Source organism: Echiichthys vipera (assembly GCF_963691815.1).
Source record: "Echiichthys vipera genome assembly, chromosome: X".
In the NCBI taxonomy this organism is placed as follows: Eukaryota; Metazoa; Chordata; class Actinopteri; order Perciformes; family Trachinidae; genus Echiichthys; species Echiichthys vipera.
The window spans coordinates 37723763-37743059 of record NC_139825.1 but is presented as its reverse complement, the minus strand read 5'-3'; the positions used below and the strand labels follow the sequence as shown (position 1 = coordinate 37743059).

At 40.0% G+C, this 19297-nt stretch overlaps 1 protein-coding gene across 1 annotated transcript in view; it reads right to left on the bottom strand.

The window, feature by feature from the left end:
• tafa1b (TAFA chemokine like family member 1b) overlaps positions 1-19297 on the bottom strand; it is a 124168-nt gene that overhangs the window by 13692 nt on the left and 91179 nt on the right. The window contains exon 3 of the mRNA XM_083938630.1: positions 7385-7525. Coding sequence (XP_083794756.1) covers positions 7385-7525 — 141 coding nt within the window. The remainder of the gene's footprint in view (positions 1-7384; positions 7526-19297) is intronic.

Below are 19297 nucleotides of genomic sequence, written 5' to 3'. Positions count from 1 at the left end.
ATTTTCAGGTATTACTTCACCATTTTCAATTTCAAGTGGATTCTGCATTTGGCATTGTTGAATATAATACTTTGTTGGTGGTATAATGAATAACAGCTTCTCCAATCCCCCCTGGTTCTGTAGTGAGAAGAAGGGGCTGAACAGAGTGGTGGTGTCGTGGCACATCATTGTCACAAGGTGAAACTGATTAAACACTTCTCCTTCAGCCTAGTCATAATTTGGACTTTCTGCATAGTTATGGTGTTGCGTCAAACCACAGCTGAATGTACACTTGATTAATGATGTGAAAAGCATATTTAGCCCACGGAAGGAGACAGAGAAAGGAAAAGTAAGAAAGAGGGACCAACATGTGGTAATTAGTGGGTAAAGTAAACTGCGATAGGGGAGCCAAAGGGCAGGTAAGTTCACAGCCTGTTAGTGGACACTCTCATTCTGGCGTTGGGTATCCTCAGGGCTCATGGAAGGAGAAGTGAGAAAAAAGTCAGGATCCAGCAAGTTCACTGAGCAGCAGTGGGGTTTTATTCAGTACCCAGTCTGGTCAATGGCCTACTGTGTGTGTTTGTGTGTGTGTTTAATAGGTGCGGCTTCATACAGTTGTTGATGGTTTGATAGAACACCCTAACTCACTGTTTTCATCTTGACAAAAAAGTATTTAGTCTTTTTCTTGATTTGAATATATAAGTAGTATAACTTAAGGTTCCATTCCTAAAGCAAACAAATTTCACTTGTGATTTTTTTTGCATTTCGGCATATTATATAATAACTTATGATTTTTTTAAATGTACTTCCTAGAAAAGATTTAATAAACATTTGTTATTATACATTAATCGATATTTACTTCACTGTAATGTATGGACTTTTATTGTATACTATAAGTCTTTATTACAGCTGATTGTTGAAATATGTATAGTCATAATTTATAATTATCTAGTTTATAACTAGTCAAGAGCATTCATAAGATACTTAAACTTATAAATTAATCTGTTTTAAAACCGTTGATCTAGTGCATCAAAAATCAATATGTGTGTTGATGAATGCATTATACTGTAATTCACTATGAATGCCCTCATAATTCACTCTATATATGGTCTTTAAAGAAAGTGTTTCAGCATGTTTTCTTTTTATCTAAATTAATTCTAAGAAATTCTGCAGAAAAGGTTTTGCAAGACATCATATTCAGGTATAACTGTAATGAACAGTTACATGTAAAAACAAAATATTGCAAAATAATGGCAGTCATGGGGCAAACACAGCATGTGGACTAACTCTTGGTCAACATTGCTACAGCTACAATCTATAGTGGGACTTGTTATTAATATTATAACATCAAAAATGTATTCTTTTTTGAGTATGTTTGTTGCATTTTAAGAATGTAACTTTATGCCTGTGGAACTGGTTTGTGCGTGTGTGCGTGTATGTGTGCGTGTGCGTGTCTGTGTGTGCGTGTATATGTGCGTGTGCGTGTGTGTGTGTGTGTGTGTTAGACAGAGAGAGAGTAGGTGTGTACTCAGTGCCTATTCATGGTGAACAGTGATTCCTTTTGTTGTGTGCTCATTCTATTTTTCTTTAAAGTGGGTAGAAAAGCAATTTACCTAAATGTATGTCCCACGCAACTGATCTGCCTCATGTTTCTCCGCTTCTCTCTCAACACAACCCTAGACTTGTTACTCCAGTAGTGAGAGCAGAAATGACATTTAATGTTGCTTACAAAATAGAGAGAGAGAAAAGTACAGGAAAAAAAAAACTGAGGAGACCAGCTGAGGGTCCAGTTCCTCTCCTGGCAGGTTAAAGGTTGAGAGTCTAATCACATCGTCAATGCTGTGAGAGCTCAGTGGGATGTGATAAAATGGAAGAGAAAACCTGCTTCACAATCATTATCTTCAACATCTCTGTGTCTTCAAGACACAAACATCCTTTTTGCCCCAGGAGGATTTCACTGTTTGTTAAGTCTTTTCTTATGTCTGCATTTGTGTGTGTGTGTGTGTATGTGCGTGAGAAAGGAGCTATTGTTTTGTACTGTACAGTATAATGTGCTTCTTCTGCCCATCCCTTCAGGCAGTATCGGGGTGGGGGGTGTGGGTGTGTGTGTGTGTGTGTGTGTGTGTGTGTGTGTGTGTGTGTGTGTGTGTGGGGGGGGGGGTGATATATGAGAGGTGCACTGCGGGGGGCAGGGATACTTTATAATGGATGTATGTTTGCTTGGTTGTTCTTTGCTGTCAGTTTAATCATTACTTTACTTGTCATCATTCCAAATTGATGACAACTACAGTAATGAATAAAATCTTGTCGATCAGATGTGTATTTATGCACGAAACACATGAAAGGACAAGGTTTACCAGTGTGGAACACTGTATCTGATATATCAAGCTCTCTCTCTGATAACAATGATGGGCGCCTTTGTGATGTAACTATTTTTTTGAAGACCATTGCAAACTTTGCATCTTATGCTGGCCTTTCACTGTCAAATGAAAACTGTCATAGCCTGTGAATATTCTCATTTGTCCAGATCATCGTTATCCTCATAGCAATTTCAGTCAAAAGCAACTAAACTTGGTTATTTGTCTAAGAAGAGGTTTCGGGACCAGTCCCAGCCTGGTCAGATGCGTACATGAACTGATGAAGCCTCTTGGATGAGAGGTGAATCGCCTTCCTTCCTTCCTTAGAGTTGTGGAAGGATCTCGATCATTTGGTGTAAGATCGTCATAAACCTCAGTCCGAGAGGTCTTGAGTCTTATCAACTTGATGTTCCAAAAAAATTAAAAATGTTTGATGTTATCGTAAGTTTTTAGTGCTGGCTCTTGCAAAAAGTGAAGTTTAATAACGGGAACATGGTAAACAATGTATGCTCTCTCCAGCACCAAAGAACCGAGTAGACAGTTAACATTGAGAGGACTCTGGGGAGGCTCAAGAAAGTAAACAAGTCTCAGTTCTCTTTGACTGTGGAACAGGAGGAGAAACTGGTGGAGTAGACAATCTTATGAGTTGGTTTTTAATTCAGAGTCTATTTGATCCACCTGCCAGTACTTATTTTAGTGAGAAATCTTAATTTCTGCACCTCATTCCTGCAGTATACCAGAGTTTGTCAGCGACTTGAGGTGACAAAATCCTAAATGTTAGGTTTGTACATGAATATGGTTTATCTTTATGGCTTATAATGATGCGTAATTAACAAGAACACTGTCAATATATGACAGCTATCATCTTTTGTTTCTAGAGTTATGTAAGGTATAGTTTATACATCATGTTTTTTAAAGGTAGTTTGACGTTTTCCACCAGGAGCAGATTTGAAAATATTCTCAAACCCTGCAATATCCCCAGTCTTTGCAAAATCTGATAGTCTGTAACTAAAATCTTTAGATGTGAGTGGGTGTCAGATTTTACAGTCTTTTAAAAGTCTTTTGAAAGTTTAGTAGTGTAAGGTAAGCATCACTCGAGCTTGCTTATGATATTTTGATAACATCTGAACAGTAATGTATGTGGAAGAACTGCAGCACCTCTTGTCCCTCCCCTCAAGTAGGGTCCATGTGTTTTTTTCCCTCTGGATGTATCTCAAATGTACCATGACAACCTGTCATGCTTGGCTTTACGTGCCCGCAGCCAAACAGAAGGGTTCATTCCCCATCAGTGATCAGCAGCGAGCGGGCATCTGCATGCATCTCTTGTTGAAAGAGTTTACTGCTACGGCAGCTACATGGCAACACAAAGTGGTAGCATGTTTGCATATTAGGGCATCTGCATGCATGTGTTGAGTAAATGAGTATGTGTGTCTCTTCATGTTTGTGTGTTTGTCCATACTGTGGCTGAGGGCTTACATGTCTCATACACTGGGATAAAGGCAGTGGTGCAGTGATGAGCGCCTAATCTGAGTGCATGTGATCGGCCCGGCGAGGCTAGAGAGATATGAGCGTTTGACTTGTTAAAAGGGATGTTCTTCACTAAGAGCCTTGTTGGCCCTGACATAACTGGGACATAGTTCTCCTTGTCACAGCTAATAATCAATTCCCACTACAGGGATAATCTGACAGCAGACCCCCACTGAGCATGACACCTCCCAAAACAAGCTGTCGTCATATCCCCATATTTTAATAACAGCCCAAACAGTTTCCAATAGCAACTGCAATAACCCCATGAGGCACATATTCACGAGGTAGTAAACACTCGACAATGGGGCTGATCTTCACTGTGTGCTTTGATGTTGGAGTTTGATGCTAATGACCAATAATACAGCATATCAAGGAGACTGCCTGTATCTGCTAATTTGGCCAAAGATAAAGGAGTGTTGCTTCCTCCAGGCTCTGCGTGTGTGTCCAAATTGAATGACCTCTGAATATATACTTGCACTGGCAATTCTTGATATTCTGTTTTTTTTTGTTGGTTTTTTTTGGGGGGGGGTTGTGGAAACATAACCTATGTAAGGTACAGGGTCGGCAAGTGTCCCCTAGGGTGGTGACTAGATGAGCTGGGCTGTGGCATCGTTCCTCATCTGGACGTAGCATTAATAACACCGGGACCTGGGGAGAGAGCTCCATCTGGGCCAGGCCGGTGTGTTGCTGAGGGGACAAACCACTGACTCCACAAGTCTATAATCCCTCACACAGTGCAACCGCAACCCGTAGGGCCCAGATGACAAACACGTACAATTTTCAAGTATACCTTTCCTAGATAATCAAAACTCTTGAACGGAGTGCCCCATCCCCCAACAAATCTTCTTGTGTATTTATTTCTACACTTACAAAAAAAGATCCTTTAATTAAATGCAGTATTTGCAAAGCATGGCACTACAGCTGAGCTCTTGTGAATAATCGCAGAATTATTTTGTCTGCCCTTCAGCCCACATCCCATGGTGGTTTTAGTGTTAAATAAATAACATCCTGACTCACTTTCAAGCAGGTGAAAATTATCCAAGTGAGGAGGCGAAGTAAACTAAAAGAAATTAAATTATTCAAAGGTCAGGCCCTCTTAACTGTTTCTGTGTGATGCAATGGTGCTAAATACTGTAGCTTGCTGCTCAGTGACTTTCCATTTACATTTTTATCACCACTCTCTATTACGGCCTGTTACTCAATACACTAACAACGAGAACACTCTCGTTGTGGGAGCCTGAAGCATAGACAAATGTTAACATCTCCCACTTCTCCACCTCCATTCCTGTCTGTGTAATTTAGTTCTTGATTTGTATGTTTGACCAAGTTCTACTAGCAGCTTTTGCTATTAGAAGGTTTTCATCTTAAAGAGATACTTCTTATTTTTTAAGGGAGGTTGTATGAGGTACTCATCCTTCAGTAGAAGGTGGTGGGCATGCTGAGAGGAGGACAGGCACAGCCAAAATGTATTTTAGCCACCTAAAAAGGTGAATATGAGTTTAACACTTGGATCGCGAACATTTTACCATCCCCTTCCGGCACTGTAACTGTCTGCTAGACCGTCATATTCAATTTCTCATGAAAACCACCAGATTCAGACATTTTATTAAGATTGTCTTCAGGCCATGTTTAGTGATATGTTTAGCGAAAAAAGACACATCTGAGTGAATATAAAAGTCCAATACAGCTTGTTTGTTAAATGCTGTGAAACAGACAGTGTCTGGTGGTCTGCCTCCCTGTACAAGGACAACACAGTCTGCATCTCAAGGTCAGAGCTCTGTAAATGTTTCCTTCATGATATTCCATTTAGGACAAAAATCCTTATTTTAACTAAATGTCTCAAATTTTTTTTAAAGTTTTACTGGCTTTTATGTAATTTTCCATCAAACATAAGTTTTTTTTGTGTCATCCTTGGCTCATATCTAATTTATATTCTAGGATTTTCTCAAGTGTCAGCTGTGACTAACCAACCCTGTAAAGCCCACTGAGCAGGCCTGTCTGGCCCTTCATGTAACATCCTTCCTAATGAAGACATTTTGGAGTCATTTCTTGGCATGAGGGCAGTCAGAGAGATGACTTTGATCTGCTGAAGGTGGGGGGTGTAAAGATCGAGACTGGGGAGCAATAAATGAGCTCTGTGGAGTGAAGGGGGCATCGTAGTTCTGTCTCAGTAGACTTGTGACTTCCTGTCGGCCTTTTTTTTGCTCTCCCAGGGAGCTGCCTCTGCCTGATTGTTTTTCTCAGCTGAGGTAATTCAGGTGCACTAGCCTGGAGCTTCCCTGACTTGTGTTTATTAGTTATTCATTTCCATCAGCCTGAACTGCCTCAGGCGATGTGATGTGCAACGTGCTCCCTGCTCAGGTGTTCAACAGCCCAACCAGCTCATCCTTTATCTCCCGTGATGCCCATCTGCACGGCACTACTGTCTTAATGATGGCATTTTTATATTATTAGAAAATTTGCTAAGACAGCAAAGAAAGTTAAATACTGGAAAACACTGTAGGTCTTTATCTCAGGTGTTTCTTAACACATGTGAAGAATTAATCTTTTGAAAATAATTCATTCAAACTTGATGCTTATATCATCTTGAAACCATCTTATTTTTCTGAAAAATAATGTTTATACCGCGTGTCATGTAGACAATAGCAGTTGAGTCAATGATACATTTCTCACTTAATAATTCAATAATGCATGCGTAGTCAAAGTAATAAATTCAGCAGTAATATGCACTGACCTTCAGTGTGGTTACTTGATAACCTCTTAGTTTATTTTCGTTAGTCTAATGTAAACATCTAGGAAGACTTGAAAATACCGGGTGAATGATAAACTGCCATAATATTCCAGATGGTTAGTATTACAATTTCAAATTTTAATTATCATTAAACAGTGTTTGATTACCATGCTTTGAAAAACACATGGTAAAAAATGTCCAGCATTGACCAAAGTTGCCAATGGTCTCCCAGTCGCAGGCACAGCATGCAACGTGGGTTTGTTTTGCATCAATGAAAACATGGTGAAAGGCTTCCAGTGACAGTGCTCTGGACATTTTTCAGCTTTTTAAGGGAGTCTAAGTCTGAAGTGTGTTACCTTTAAAAATAAGTTTAAATATGTGTCTGTCCAGACTTTCATAATATATGTATTGATGACTTTGAAGAAATTTAATAAAAAGATATTAAGTGTTTTGTTTTGTTTTTAAATGTGGATACTTTAAACAATACACACATCTTCAACCTAGCAGCACAAACGATCTATACAATCACCACAGTTTTAAGATTGGTTTTAATTCAGTATTTGGACAAATGTCTCTCCTTCTGTTCTTGAGTTATTGTGTTGAATAATGGACAGAGACATTATGTTATCAAAGTGAAGTTGACCTTTGACCTTTTGGATATAAGCTATCATCACTTTATCATTTTATTCTATTAGACATCTGTGTGAAATGTTGTCATCCCTAGAAATACTGGGCTTGGTGCAACATGTATCAAATAGCAGCATAATGTCAAACACAAAAACTTCCTCACCATCCACACAGGAGGGTTTGTTGCGTGTCGTCCCGGCCACTTTCCCTGGTAAACAGGAACACTTGACTGTCTGAGAACGCTCCTCGATTCGATTCTTGTTACAGCATCGATGGGCGGCAATCACCTCACACGTACCTCCCTCTGCAGATGGATATACACAGACAAGTACAGGGTCAGTACATGTGAGAGATTAATGAGGGGAAACATCGCTGAAAATTAACATAAGTGACCACAGCTTTTAATACATATGTTTTTTATTAACATCAGATATCCAAATGAAAAACAATAATGTGAAAGAAAGGGCTTGGGGAAACTCAACTATGTCAGCTCATCATATCATGTGAGGCATGCTGCAGTACAATCATTGGGCACTTACACTGTAAGTATGTGTAACAAATTGGCCCTCGAGGCATCTCAATTATGTCATCTAATTGCCTCTCACTCACTGCTGGCTGTCCTCACCCCATACCAATCAGCCTATGATGAAAATCACATCATGTACTTGCTTTGTATTACTGCGCCTGCCTAGGTGTCTTCCATATGTTGTCAATATGATTAAAATGGGATGAAACTTTTGTCTACACTTTTCCTGGGAAGACCTGGCAGTCACAGGCTTCAGTCATATAGACTTAGAAAGCTGACACCTATGAGTCCCATGACTGAGCAATACACTTTCAGTCTATATATTACACTGAAGCATTAACTCCAAAGCATAGGTGACATCAGTCAGAGCAAATGCTGTACAACAGGTCCCAGTCTGACAAAGGAGGATGTCAAAAAATTCTGTGAAAAGAGAAGGCGATATGCGCCGATGGAGGTATTGGGTCAAAATAACAATAGGGAGGATTGCCCATGGGAGGGAGAGGGGGTGATAGAGCGTCGGGACATCCTTAAATGAGACAGGCACAGAGGGAGAGAGAGAGAGAGAGAGAGAGAGAGAGAGAGCTAGAGGACAAGGTGTGTCTGGCTGCCAGGAACTGGCCATGCCAGTGAATAATGAGGGAGCCACTGGAAGTGCCCCCTTCACACAATTATAACGCGTGGGGCTAATGCAGCCAGCGGAGCTGCAGGAGAGAGGCCCTCCATCACCGCTCTCCCCTTTCCTTGTGCCCCAGGAAAAACTCTTTATCTTCCCTTGACAGCCACTGCAACAGACACCAGCATCCAACAATTAAACTGGAGCTCTTCCCTGGACAGAGGAGAGGATAGGAGAGGAGAGGAGAGGAGAGGAGAAGAGAGTAGAGGAGAGGAGAAGAGAGTAGAGTAGAGGAGAGGAGAGGAGAGGAGAGGAGAGGAGAGCTGAGCTCATACTCTGCAATCCACAGAAAAGATAGAGGATATAGTGGGCGATGAAAAGGAGACAACCAAATGCCACGTTGCATCTTGTTTGCAACTTATTTCACTTGCCATACCAAGTTTTAAAGAGGACATTCTGCTGCGGTGAGATGATGCATTTGCTTTCACTGGCATGGCAACAACCGTTGTGTGTTTCTTTAGCTGGGTTGATTGTGCAAATGTTTGAAATGGCTCGAGTCATGAATTACAGAACTGAGCTTCCAGCAGCCTAGACAAGTTTGGCAACAGTTTTCTTCTCCCACTCCCGTCAATGTCTGCCGCGGCCAGACCAAAGGCCGCCGAGTCCTGGATTAAAAGACAAACATTTGCAGTCCTTCTGGACCGTGCTGTCGTGCAGTATTAATGTCACTCTCGCAGCACTTGTTGTTAGATATATCAAGGCAGAAGGAGGCAGAACACAGACTATAAAAGTGAGGAGAAAAATCCCCTGAGTGTGCTAAAACCCCAAACCACAATGTGTTGGCTTGTTGAATATTTTACTGATAGCTTCCTGACCTGCCGACTTGCTTTCAAGTCAAAACACATCTCTGAATAAGTGAGGACTTTACATTTTATCACAGAATACTGAATTGGGTTGAATTCCCTCAGCTAGCTTTGAGACTTGATTTGCAACTTAGCACAACAGAGGTATAACCAGCATATATTTAACAAATGGAAACTCCTCATAAAAATATCACTTGTCTGAATGTGATATAATGTGTCCTGATCTGTGGCTTCTGGATTTGTTTCTGCAGTGGGAATTAAGAAAATCATGTTTGTGTATCAAATGTTCAACATTTTGTGGTTTATCAAGTGCAACTTCCTGTGCTTAACTACAGCCATGCTCCATTCCAAAAGTTGTACAGGGACAAGTGAAAAACCTTTGAAGACATGGGTGGGCAACAAATTAATCAAAAGTCAGGTTCAAGATTTTAGGCTTACTGTAGTAGAAGTAAGCGAAGGTACAAAGGAAAGGCAGGGTGCACAGAAGTAGAATAACAGTAGGATGGACATTCCCATTCATCAAAGCAGAATGGTCAGAGTGGCAGCATTTTGTTTTTTTTGTTTGTTTTTTATGTACTGTTGCCATTGAAAAGAAACGTGACAGTTGTATTGGCTTCTGCATACATTTCTGTACAAACCAACAACTCTGTGGAGGTTTGTGTGTAGCAGTGATGTAATACAAAGTATGAAGGGGCTTGCTGAAAAAAAACGCTTTCTTCCACAATAATGGAATAACGTTAACCTATAGTAGATCAAGCGAGTACTGAGTTGCAGCCAATTGATATTCAGACTTATACCGAAATCAAAATCAAAATCGATAGTATGCCTTAAGGCACATTCCAGGATATACTGTACACAAACATACTACAATTTGCCAAGTAATCGTATACAGAATACATGGTTTGCAAGGCTTAAACTAGTAAAACATGACAAAAGTCATCTTTCAATGGAATATGGTCAGTTATTTGTATAGATTTAATTAGTAATAAGTCATTTTGACATAACATATTTTAATTTTTATGATCATTATCATTACTATTATAATTATTGCCATTAGAATTCTGGATTATCCCTAAAACACGCTGATATGCAAATGCATGCACACATAAGCACATGCTTGTGTATGTATCAGCCAGGGTTTGAGGTCCAGCCATCAGCCAGGTGGACATTAGACGTGATCACTTTGAACCATCTGGTATGTGGAGAAGAGAGCAGTGTAAATGGCTCCACGGTGACTCTACTGGCCCAGTCATGAGAGCCACTTAGACGACAAATAGCCACTTGGATGAGACATAATTTTCAGTCAGGTAGTTGGTAGCTCGGGGTTGGGTAAATGACCATCAATTATCTGCGTGTGTGCGCCCATATGAGTTTGTTTGTTTGTGTGTGTATTTACATATACATTACATAATATATATCTTGCTGAAACGTCAGGTGCGCAACAGTAACTTTGTGTGCATTAATACATGATCACAACAACTTGAGACATGACTGGAGGTTGTGATGGATGCAGTGTTTGGAGCCTGTCAGGGAGCTATAGGGGTTTAACCAACCCACTAAGATGGAGTAGGTGGCTGTGCACTCTAGCCTATGGTGAGGGGAGGTGAAGGGCATCGATGGGACCACTGACTGGTCATTTTTCTCTTGGCGGTCCACAGTGACAGCAGCCATTAAATGACTGGATGAGGTGATTATGTTTAAGGAAATCAATGCTTCATTGTTTTCAGCTTAGCCCAACGGCCAATTAGGAGCTGTTAATGAGGTAAGGTTGTAAAATGTGGAGATAGATGAGGGGGAGAAGGAAAGGGAGCTCAGGATCAAAAGCCATATTTCATATTACAGTGTTTTCTGCATAGCACTAAGAAACTGAAATTTGTAGACTGGGAATAATCACACACAGTAAAAATGCAATGTTGCACATATGCATCACTTATATGATATGTTTCTGAGCATGATGTTAGGATTTGGATATTCATTTTTTAATTTTTCAAAATTGTATGCCTTTAATTAAACCGAAAGACAAATTTTCCATTTCCATTTTAGCTTTGTGTCTTTACTGCATTTTGCTGTAATTTCTTGTCTTCTTCTTACATGTCCCCTCACGTAGAATTGTACTCTCTATTCTCTAGTCACTTGGTCTTCATTATCCATGCATAGAGTTTTGAACTGGTACAACTTAATTTACAAATCCATTCTTGGTCTGTTTCCCTTTTATTTATCCATCTACATGTCACATAAACAGCATTGCCGTAGCCTGCGCTCCTAAGACTTCTTGAGTCTCATTGTCCCCCTGGTCCGGTTAGAATTTGGAAAAAAAGGGCTTTTCCTACTCTGCCCTCTCAACCTGGAAGAAACTGCTGCAGGATAGGCTTTCCAGTGAAGTTCTTCTGGAGGATTTTAAACAAATTTTACGGAATCTGGAGACAGCTTGGGAGCAATAAAGTATTTGTATTCTATTTTATTATTCTATACATCTTCTGTGGGGGTCTGCTCTTGTTTTTCTAGATAGTTTTAAGCGACTGCCATGACACTTTTGCACTTGTCACTTTTATGGACTGTGTTCTGTTTTCTCTTTGTGACAGGCAGAGCGCTCTACTGGACTCTCTTATATTACCCTCTATTGGTAATACTCTTCTCCAATACGAATGTTTGCAGACTTGTGTTTAGAGGCCACGAAAAAAAATCAATTCATGACGAGCGAAAACAAGTTCAAAGCATATGCAGAAGTCTTCACTGCAGAAATGGACCATGGAGTGTATCATCTGTCAAGCAGCTGAGAATTACCGCTGTCACAGCCAATGAGGGGCTCAAGAAGACTGCTGGAGAAAATTATTTTGACCGTTTCCAAGAGCTTGACAGAAGGGTGTGTGAGTATGTAGAGGGATACATGAGCTACACAAATGAGAGATTTATGCTTTCATGGTATTATTTCATGTTTCACTTTTACGAGAGAAAAGGCTTCAAGGATGAGGAAGTCTTATATAAGGACTAATGTGGTCGCAGATCACAAGAGCAACAACACACAAGCCATGATGGGCTGCTTTAATTTTGCATATAAACTCAAGGTCATAGTAACAAAGCCATGACAGTTTATTCACCCAAATACTCACAGGAATTAAAGGGACATTTTATTTTCATTAGTGACAGAGAATGTAATCTACTGCCTTCTGATCTCACTGCATCGACTTTTTTTTAACACAAAGATAAATACAGGTGCTAGTTACAATGTCACCACTAAAAAACACCCACAGACAACATTTCCCCACTACATCTTGGCTCAGCTTCAGCATCAACAACTATAATCTATGCAAAGTGGCCAAGAGCAGTAACCACTGACTCACCATCAGCAAGCATTTCTGTCACCTCCTCTCTCTCCAACTCTCTTTAGCTCTCCCTCTTACATCGCTTCTCTCACTGCTACAGTTATTAAGCAATGACATATGGCCAAGGGAAGGAAAACAGCAGCTGGGAAAACTTAAGCCGCTCAAGGACTCACCATAACAACTTAATCAGTGCACACTCAGGTAAAAAATAAGTTGTTTTTGCGTGCATGCTGGAGTGCCTTTTTTGTTTTGCCAGAACGAGCATCCATCTCTCTTCGCAATTCCTCCTCTCCTATGTGGACTCACTGTTGTTCCCCAATGCTTGTTTGTTACAGTGTCTTAGCACATCTAATTGTCAATTTGCATCTCAGGTAGCAACAGCAATTATGGATCCCATTGTCAGTAAATAAATGTAGACATATGTAGAGCAAAGAAATGTAAATTCAACACAATTTGAGAAACAGAATGAGAGCCACATTTCAAATCATTGGTAAAAATGAGGCACAGTTGAAAGAAAAACTCTCGCAGTCGCCAGATGCCTTTTTACAAGTGAACAAAGTTACTTTGTGGCGCGCGCCAGAAAAGTCAATACAAACCCCATAAAGTTTTATTAAGCAGCAGATTGTTTATTGAGTTGTTGTTTTTTTCTGTCAACTTTCTCTCTGTGAAATCATGCATAATGGAAAATGACCCTTTTTTATTACTATTGTGATGCACAGTTTTTAACATAGTAAAATGATTCTGATAGAAAAGTTGTTAGATATGTCCTAAATAAAAAAAAAAAGCTCTATTCCATTTGTGCCGATTAGTTTTTTCAAATTTGAAGGAAGAAAAGCACAGAAAAAAAGAATATTAATGATCTGTTTCAAGAAGACAAGGCATCAAAGTGGCTATGGGGCAGCTGTCCCACTGCATATATGTTTAATGGTGCTCATCAGAATTGAGCTTTTCATTACTTAAACATCAAGTTAGAACTTCATAAACACTCCCCCTGATTACTTCGGATAATGTTTAAACACGCTACAAAGCACTGTTGAGTGGATTCCAAATGGAGGCCCTAGAGGCAGTGCCAGGGAACAACTTCTCATGTCCGTCCTCTTGGCAACTGATACAGTTTATATATTCTAATCGGAAATTACACAACACTCATGTACTGCTCAAACTCCTTTACTTGTGGACCAGTTAAAATGAATAGAGAGAGACTTTGCTGCTATATTTTCATGATGGAATATATCATGTCTGTGGTGCTTATACTTTGAATCACACCTTATGGAGTATGAACTAGATGTGTGAAAATAGCATGAATAAGAAAGAAGCAGAGAGAGACTGCATGCATAGTGCATACATCTTTGTATGTGCCACATTAGAGATATGCTGTTAAACATGTCACTGACTGGAGGTGTTACATGGACCCCGACTGTGTGTATTTCACACAAGAGAGCCTTTTGTTGGTAAAACATGAAGAGACAACATTCCTTTTATGTTTTTTTTCTTTTTGCAGAGCTGAAGTTCTCCTGGCTTTGAGAGAGTAAATCGTCCACTAAGGCTTGAGCCCCATCCACTTGTTCTCATTCTGAAGCCCTTTCCCAGAGGGCTGACTTCCACCAATGAATAATAAAAGGTAGCCTCAAGGAGGAATGCTACCAGAGGAGCTTGCACAAATCGACACTAAAACACATTAAAAAGAAAAGTGTGAGGTAGGGATGCTAATTTGGACTTGTTTTTTCTGACAGATAGCTGACCCTTGTTAATTGACAGACAAGCAGGCAACTGAGTCCCAGTTCAGTCATCTGGGGAGTGGTTTGTACACACTGTCTGCATTCTGTGGACTTCTACCAGCCTTACAGCTATGATGTTGTATGCATTGTTGTGGAAACCAGTACAAGTCTGCAGCTGTCCATGGAGTGTAAGTGCGAGCCTCCACCGCATCCACCTGCAATGTTGTCAGATGTGTGTACGCCCGGCCCAACCCAACCCAACGCACCAGTCCCCATCGACACAGCAGCATGTGCCATACAGCTCCTGCCACCACATCAGCAGGATGCATTTCAAGCTTTTTCTCTTCTGCTAACTTTGTGGCTGCCATGACTGAGTGCTGGATGGTGCTCACAGTGGAGAGCAACAGAGCAACACAGACAGACAGCTAAAACACAATTTGCTAGTGCTCAAGCTAATCAAATAAAAGGCACACGATGCCCCCTTATTTATATAAATATACAACTAGAATTTTTACTGATTAATACCATCGATTAAACAATTAAAATATATATTATTCATTTATATATTTTTATAATATATATTTATATATTTTATAATTTATATAAATATATTATAAAATATATAAATAATAATATATATTTTAATTGTTTAACTGATGGTATTAATCAGTCAAAATTCTTATTGTCGGTAAACAGTTGAAAAAGTGAATTATGAAGAAAGCCAATCTTGGGAGGATTTACAGTGCCAGCTTTCTCCAAGAATAACAAACAAATTAATCTTGTGCCTTGTTAACCATTGTTTAGCCAATCTAAAAAAAGCCTATGAACTATGTGTCTTTGATGCATCAGGAGCTGGAGTGGACCCACCATTTATCAAGTGTCCATCAGCAGCACCCTGTTGCAGTGATCCGTATGGTTTCCCTGACCTCAGCCAGTGTGAAGGCTTCAGGCTGGTTTCTCACTGACCCTTCTGTGGCCTGGATTTCACTTCTCTCCTGAGGCAGCATCACCCATAGTAATGGGAGTAGACAAACAAGTGGACATAGGAGCTATAGTAGTGCCTGGAGCTACCACAAACCTAAGGGAGGGAGGGAGGGGGAGAGGGGAGAAAGACATTCCAGAGCTCAAGCTGACTGACAGGAACCACTGACCCAGCTATACTGAAGTCACACAAATCAATGTTGTTTTTTCCCCTCTGCTGGTATGGCTTACCTATGAGTCTAGCTCTTACAGAATACCTAACAATGCTCTATTATAGTGGCTCCAACTTATAGAAACCCATTATGAATGGGTCGGATAAATGAGGAGAAAAACAAATAAAAAAAAAGTAAAATCTTTTAAAGCGTGCCTTTAGCAGGTATCCGTCATGCATGGAGACTCGGAAATAGGCTCCAGTTCACTGAATGGGAGAAGTATAAAGCAGCAATTGCACCATTGGTGGTAATAGTCTTGACATCTTTAACAGGTAATTCCATTAGTACGAATAAGAAAGGTGCTGCTGCTGGCCACAGCCCTGGTCGATTCTTAATCACCTGTATGGGTTTCCTCTCGTGGGCCAGTATGACTCCAATGCTCACATCTTTATGGTTATTAAAGTTAACGATTGCTGCGTGCCTCATTTACCAAGGCTCTATCAATACCAGTTCAGCACCATGAAATTACCCCAGTCCAGAGGGAGTAGTGTGACAAACCGGATTAAAAAGGGCTCTGTAATGCCCTGGCATATATAACTCGCTGTGTCATGGACTCAGTCTGCTGCAAGAAGACCCGCTGCCAATCTGAAAGCCTAGTTAAGGGAGGGGCCCTACAGGGGCTGCCGACAACCATTATAGCTGAAATGTCAATTCAAGCTTTTATTACCCACATGGTTGTTCAGAAACGCAATGAAAACTAATAGCTGGCAGATAAAAAAGAAACAAAAAAAAACAGTGCTTTGGAGAAAACACATTAAAAGTTCTCAGGAGTTACCTCACAGATGAATGGAAAAAGTGGGTGATTATGGTAAATATATGCAGGATGTAACCTACTTCTATGGTCTTTCAGGTGTAAGGATAACTTTGTTGGATACTCTTTTAAAGTCATGACAGTTAGATTTTGTATGGAGACAGGCTTCGTTGCATTTTAAATGTGGTATCAAAATAAATACCTGCAGTAAAGGAGAGAGATGACTTGTGTCCCTTCACTTAACATCCCACGCTTATCTTATATTCACAACAGGAGGGTGAAGCCAAAAATGGTCTAGTGCAGTGCCAGAAACACTATTATACAAAATGTACCACATGCTGTAACAGTCATATAAAGAGACACATTAGATAAAGCATGCAGACTTTTATTTATCACTTTTTGTTACTTACTTTATTCCTTTTTCTGGTGTCTGTTCACTCTGTGGCCGCACCTATCTGTGTTTTACTGCACCCTGCAGTACAGTTGGCGGTGCCTGACCTCTACCCAATGTCCATATGACACAGGTCACTGCTCACTCTAAATGAGAGTCGGATGGCAAAATGAGAAACTAAATTGTCCATTCAAAATCACAGAACGTACTTTTTGAATGGCACAGAAAAGTGACATTCCTTGGTAGGAAACAATTGGATGCTGTGAGCCCTGTAAAATGGCTTGAATACAGACCATGAGTTTCAGTTCACCTCTTCTAAAAATCAAAGGAAAATGAAAAAGAAAGGAAAATGTTCTGGAAATGGCTAACACTAAAGTCATAAAATGTTATAAAGGGTTATTCCTCCTCAGCGCCTGTCAGCTCAAAGGTCTATTTTAAATATTGTGTCACAGGACGACACAGTGGAGGAGGTATGATGTAGAGAGCATGTCGGCTGTATCAACCAGCAATCACGCCACTTTTGCGTGTGCGGTCTGGAACGTTGAGCCGGTCTAGGTTCAGGCGAGGTCTGCCTGGATTACACACAATGCATTATCTAATATGCATAATGCATCAGGAGGCACTTAACATCCAATTATGGATGCATGCAAAAATACCAAGAGCAGTGCATGTAGAGAAAGGGCACATATTGTGCAAATAAGCTACCCACTTTCTGTAAATCAGGACGTAACATGATTTTGCATATTGTATAAAGTGAGATTTCCATGTCTTTTTTGAATTTAAAGCAGGTCGAGATGCTATATAAATACTGCGAAAGTATCAAAACGCTCAATCTGCAGAGAAATGCACACAGCTTGTATTCAGAAACTGTGACTTTTAACGAGCCATCAGGACTTCTGTACATTTGTGATGTGACAACTATACTGTAGGTAGAAAGTGCTGCTACAGTGCAGTCTTCCTGGTTTCAATGATGGCACAGAGACACCAAGAGTGTAGGTACTGAAGACCCGGAAACACTGACCAATCAGAGCAGACTGAGCATTTTCACCACTTTCGGAAATGGGGCTTTCCGATGTAGGGTAGTCTCGCTAACTGGATTTACGGTGCTGGGGCCCGTTCTGCTATCTATTTTGCAAGGACACTATCCACTCCAAGATGATTGTGATTGGTTTAAAGAAATGTCCTTGTATCCCAGAATGATATACTGGGTGAATACAGATACATTCAGACAGTATTAGAAAAATAAATTGTTTTTTGAATCAAAAAGCATGTTAACAAGTTCTAACTGAGACCCAAAATAGAAGAATGGACCTGAAAAAAATTGCATATTGTGTCTCCTTTATTCCCTTTAAGATAGTTGGCTGGTTAATGTTCTCTCATATTTATTCATCTACATTATTGTAAACACCTGCAGAAACAAACAGCATCTTAAATGTGCTATCAAATGTGCAGTACAAACACAGAACTCTAAGCTGTGGAGAGAAAAATATGGCAAGAAAGCTGTTATAAGTCATCCTGCTTTGCCAAGCAACTGATTGAGGCCCATCTGAGCCAAAGCAGTTTGGTCTTGGCCTTTACTCACTAACAATGTATCCTACATCCACCAAATGCAGAGATATGCCAACACAAGCAGTTCAGTTGCAGTTCTTGCATGTGTTCTACAATTCGCAGCTTGTATTTTCTCTTTAAGTCCGGCGTCACATGCTTGACATGTGCATGACAAAGAGCTAAGCACCATATTAAAACGGATATTGGCTTTAAATGACACATTTCGCAAGATAATTGTATAGCATTGATCGCTTTCCCAAAGACCGACTCCTACATGATGATCAATCTAAGCAAGAGCAAAAGGGAGGAAAATCAATGTGCTAAACACTTAGTTCCTGTTTGACAATGCAGAATAACGATGTCAGATGTGGCATTAGCAGCTGACCTTGCTGTCAGTAGTGACAAGGACAAGACAGGAATATGAAGCTGTTGTAAAGACCTGTAATTCATCATTACTGAGGACATTTTATAGAATTTGATCATGCAAAAGCCATTTTTTATACATGCCTATTAGTTGATAGGTACGTAAAATCACTTGGAACACAATTTTTTTCATCATTAGATCAAATGAGGGCACAAGGGTTATTTCACTAAGAAAAGCATCATTCCTGATTCGGTTCCCTTGATTCCATTAGTGGACATTTTTCTGAATAGAAATCTGTAGCTCCTAATTTTGCTTTTCCATTTACATTATATACTATGAACTAGGGGTGGCAACAGGATGATTTATACTGTACACTAGTTTGTCAATCATCATATATTTTTGCCAGTGTTTATAACAGGGGATCCCATCCCTTATAACTCAGGTAGGTCATTATGGGAAATGTTACAGGACGATGATTGTAGCGTCAATGCGTGTGTCTTGACATGCTAGTTATTGCTGCTTGTTGTATCATGTCAGTATCACCATAATTTACTTCTATTCGGCACATGCTTAATGATATGTTTTTTAAATTGGAATTGAATTGAGTTGGGTCTGACAGTATTTACAATTTTCTGAAAATCTGAGCTGTTGTTTGCGTCTTTTGTGAAACCAAATGTCAACATTGACTTATTTTAACTTACATATGTACGGTATAACTGCTACAGTTTCACTGGCCACAGTATGCCTGTTGCTGGTGCGAGGATGTGTTAAAACAAATGTAATCTG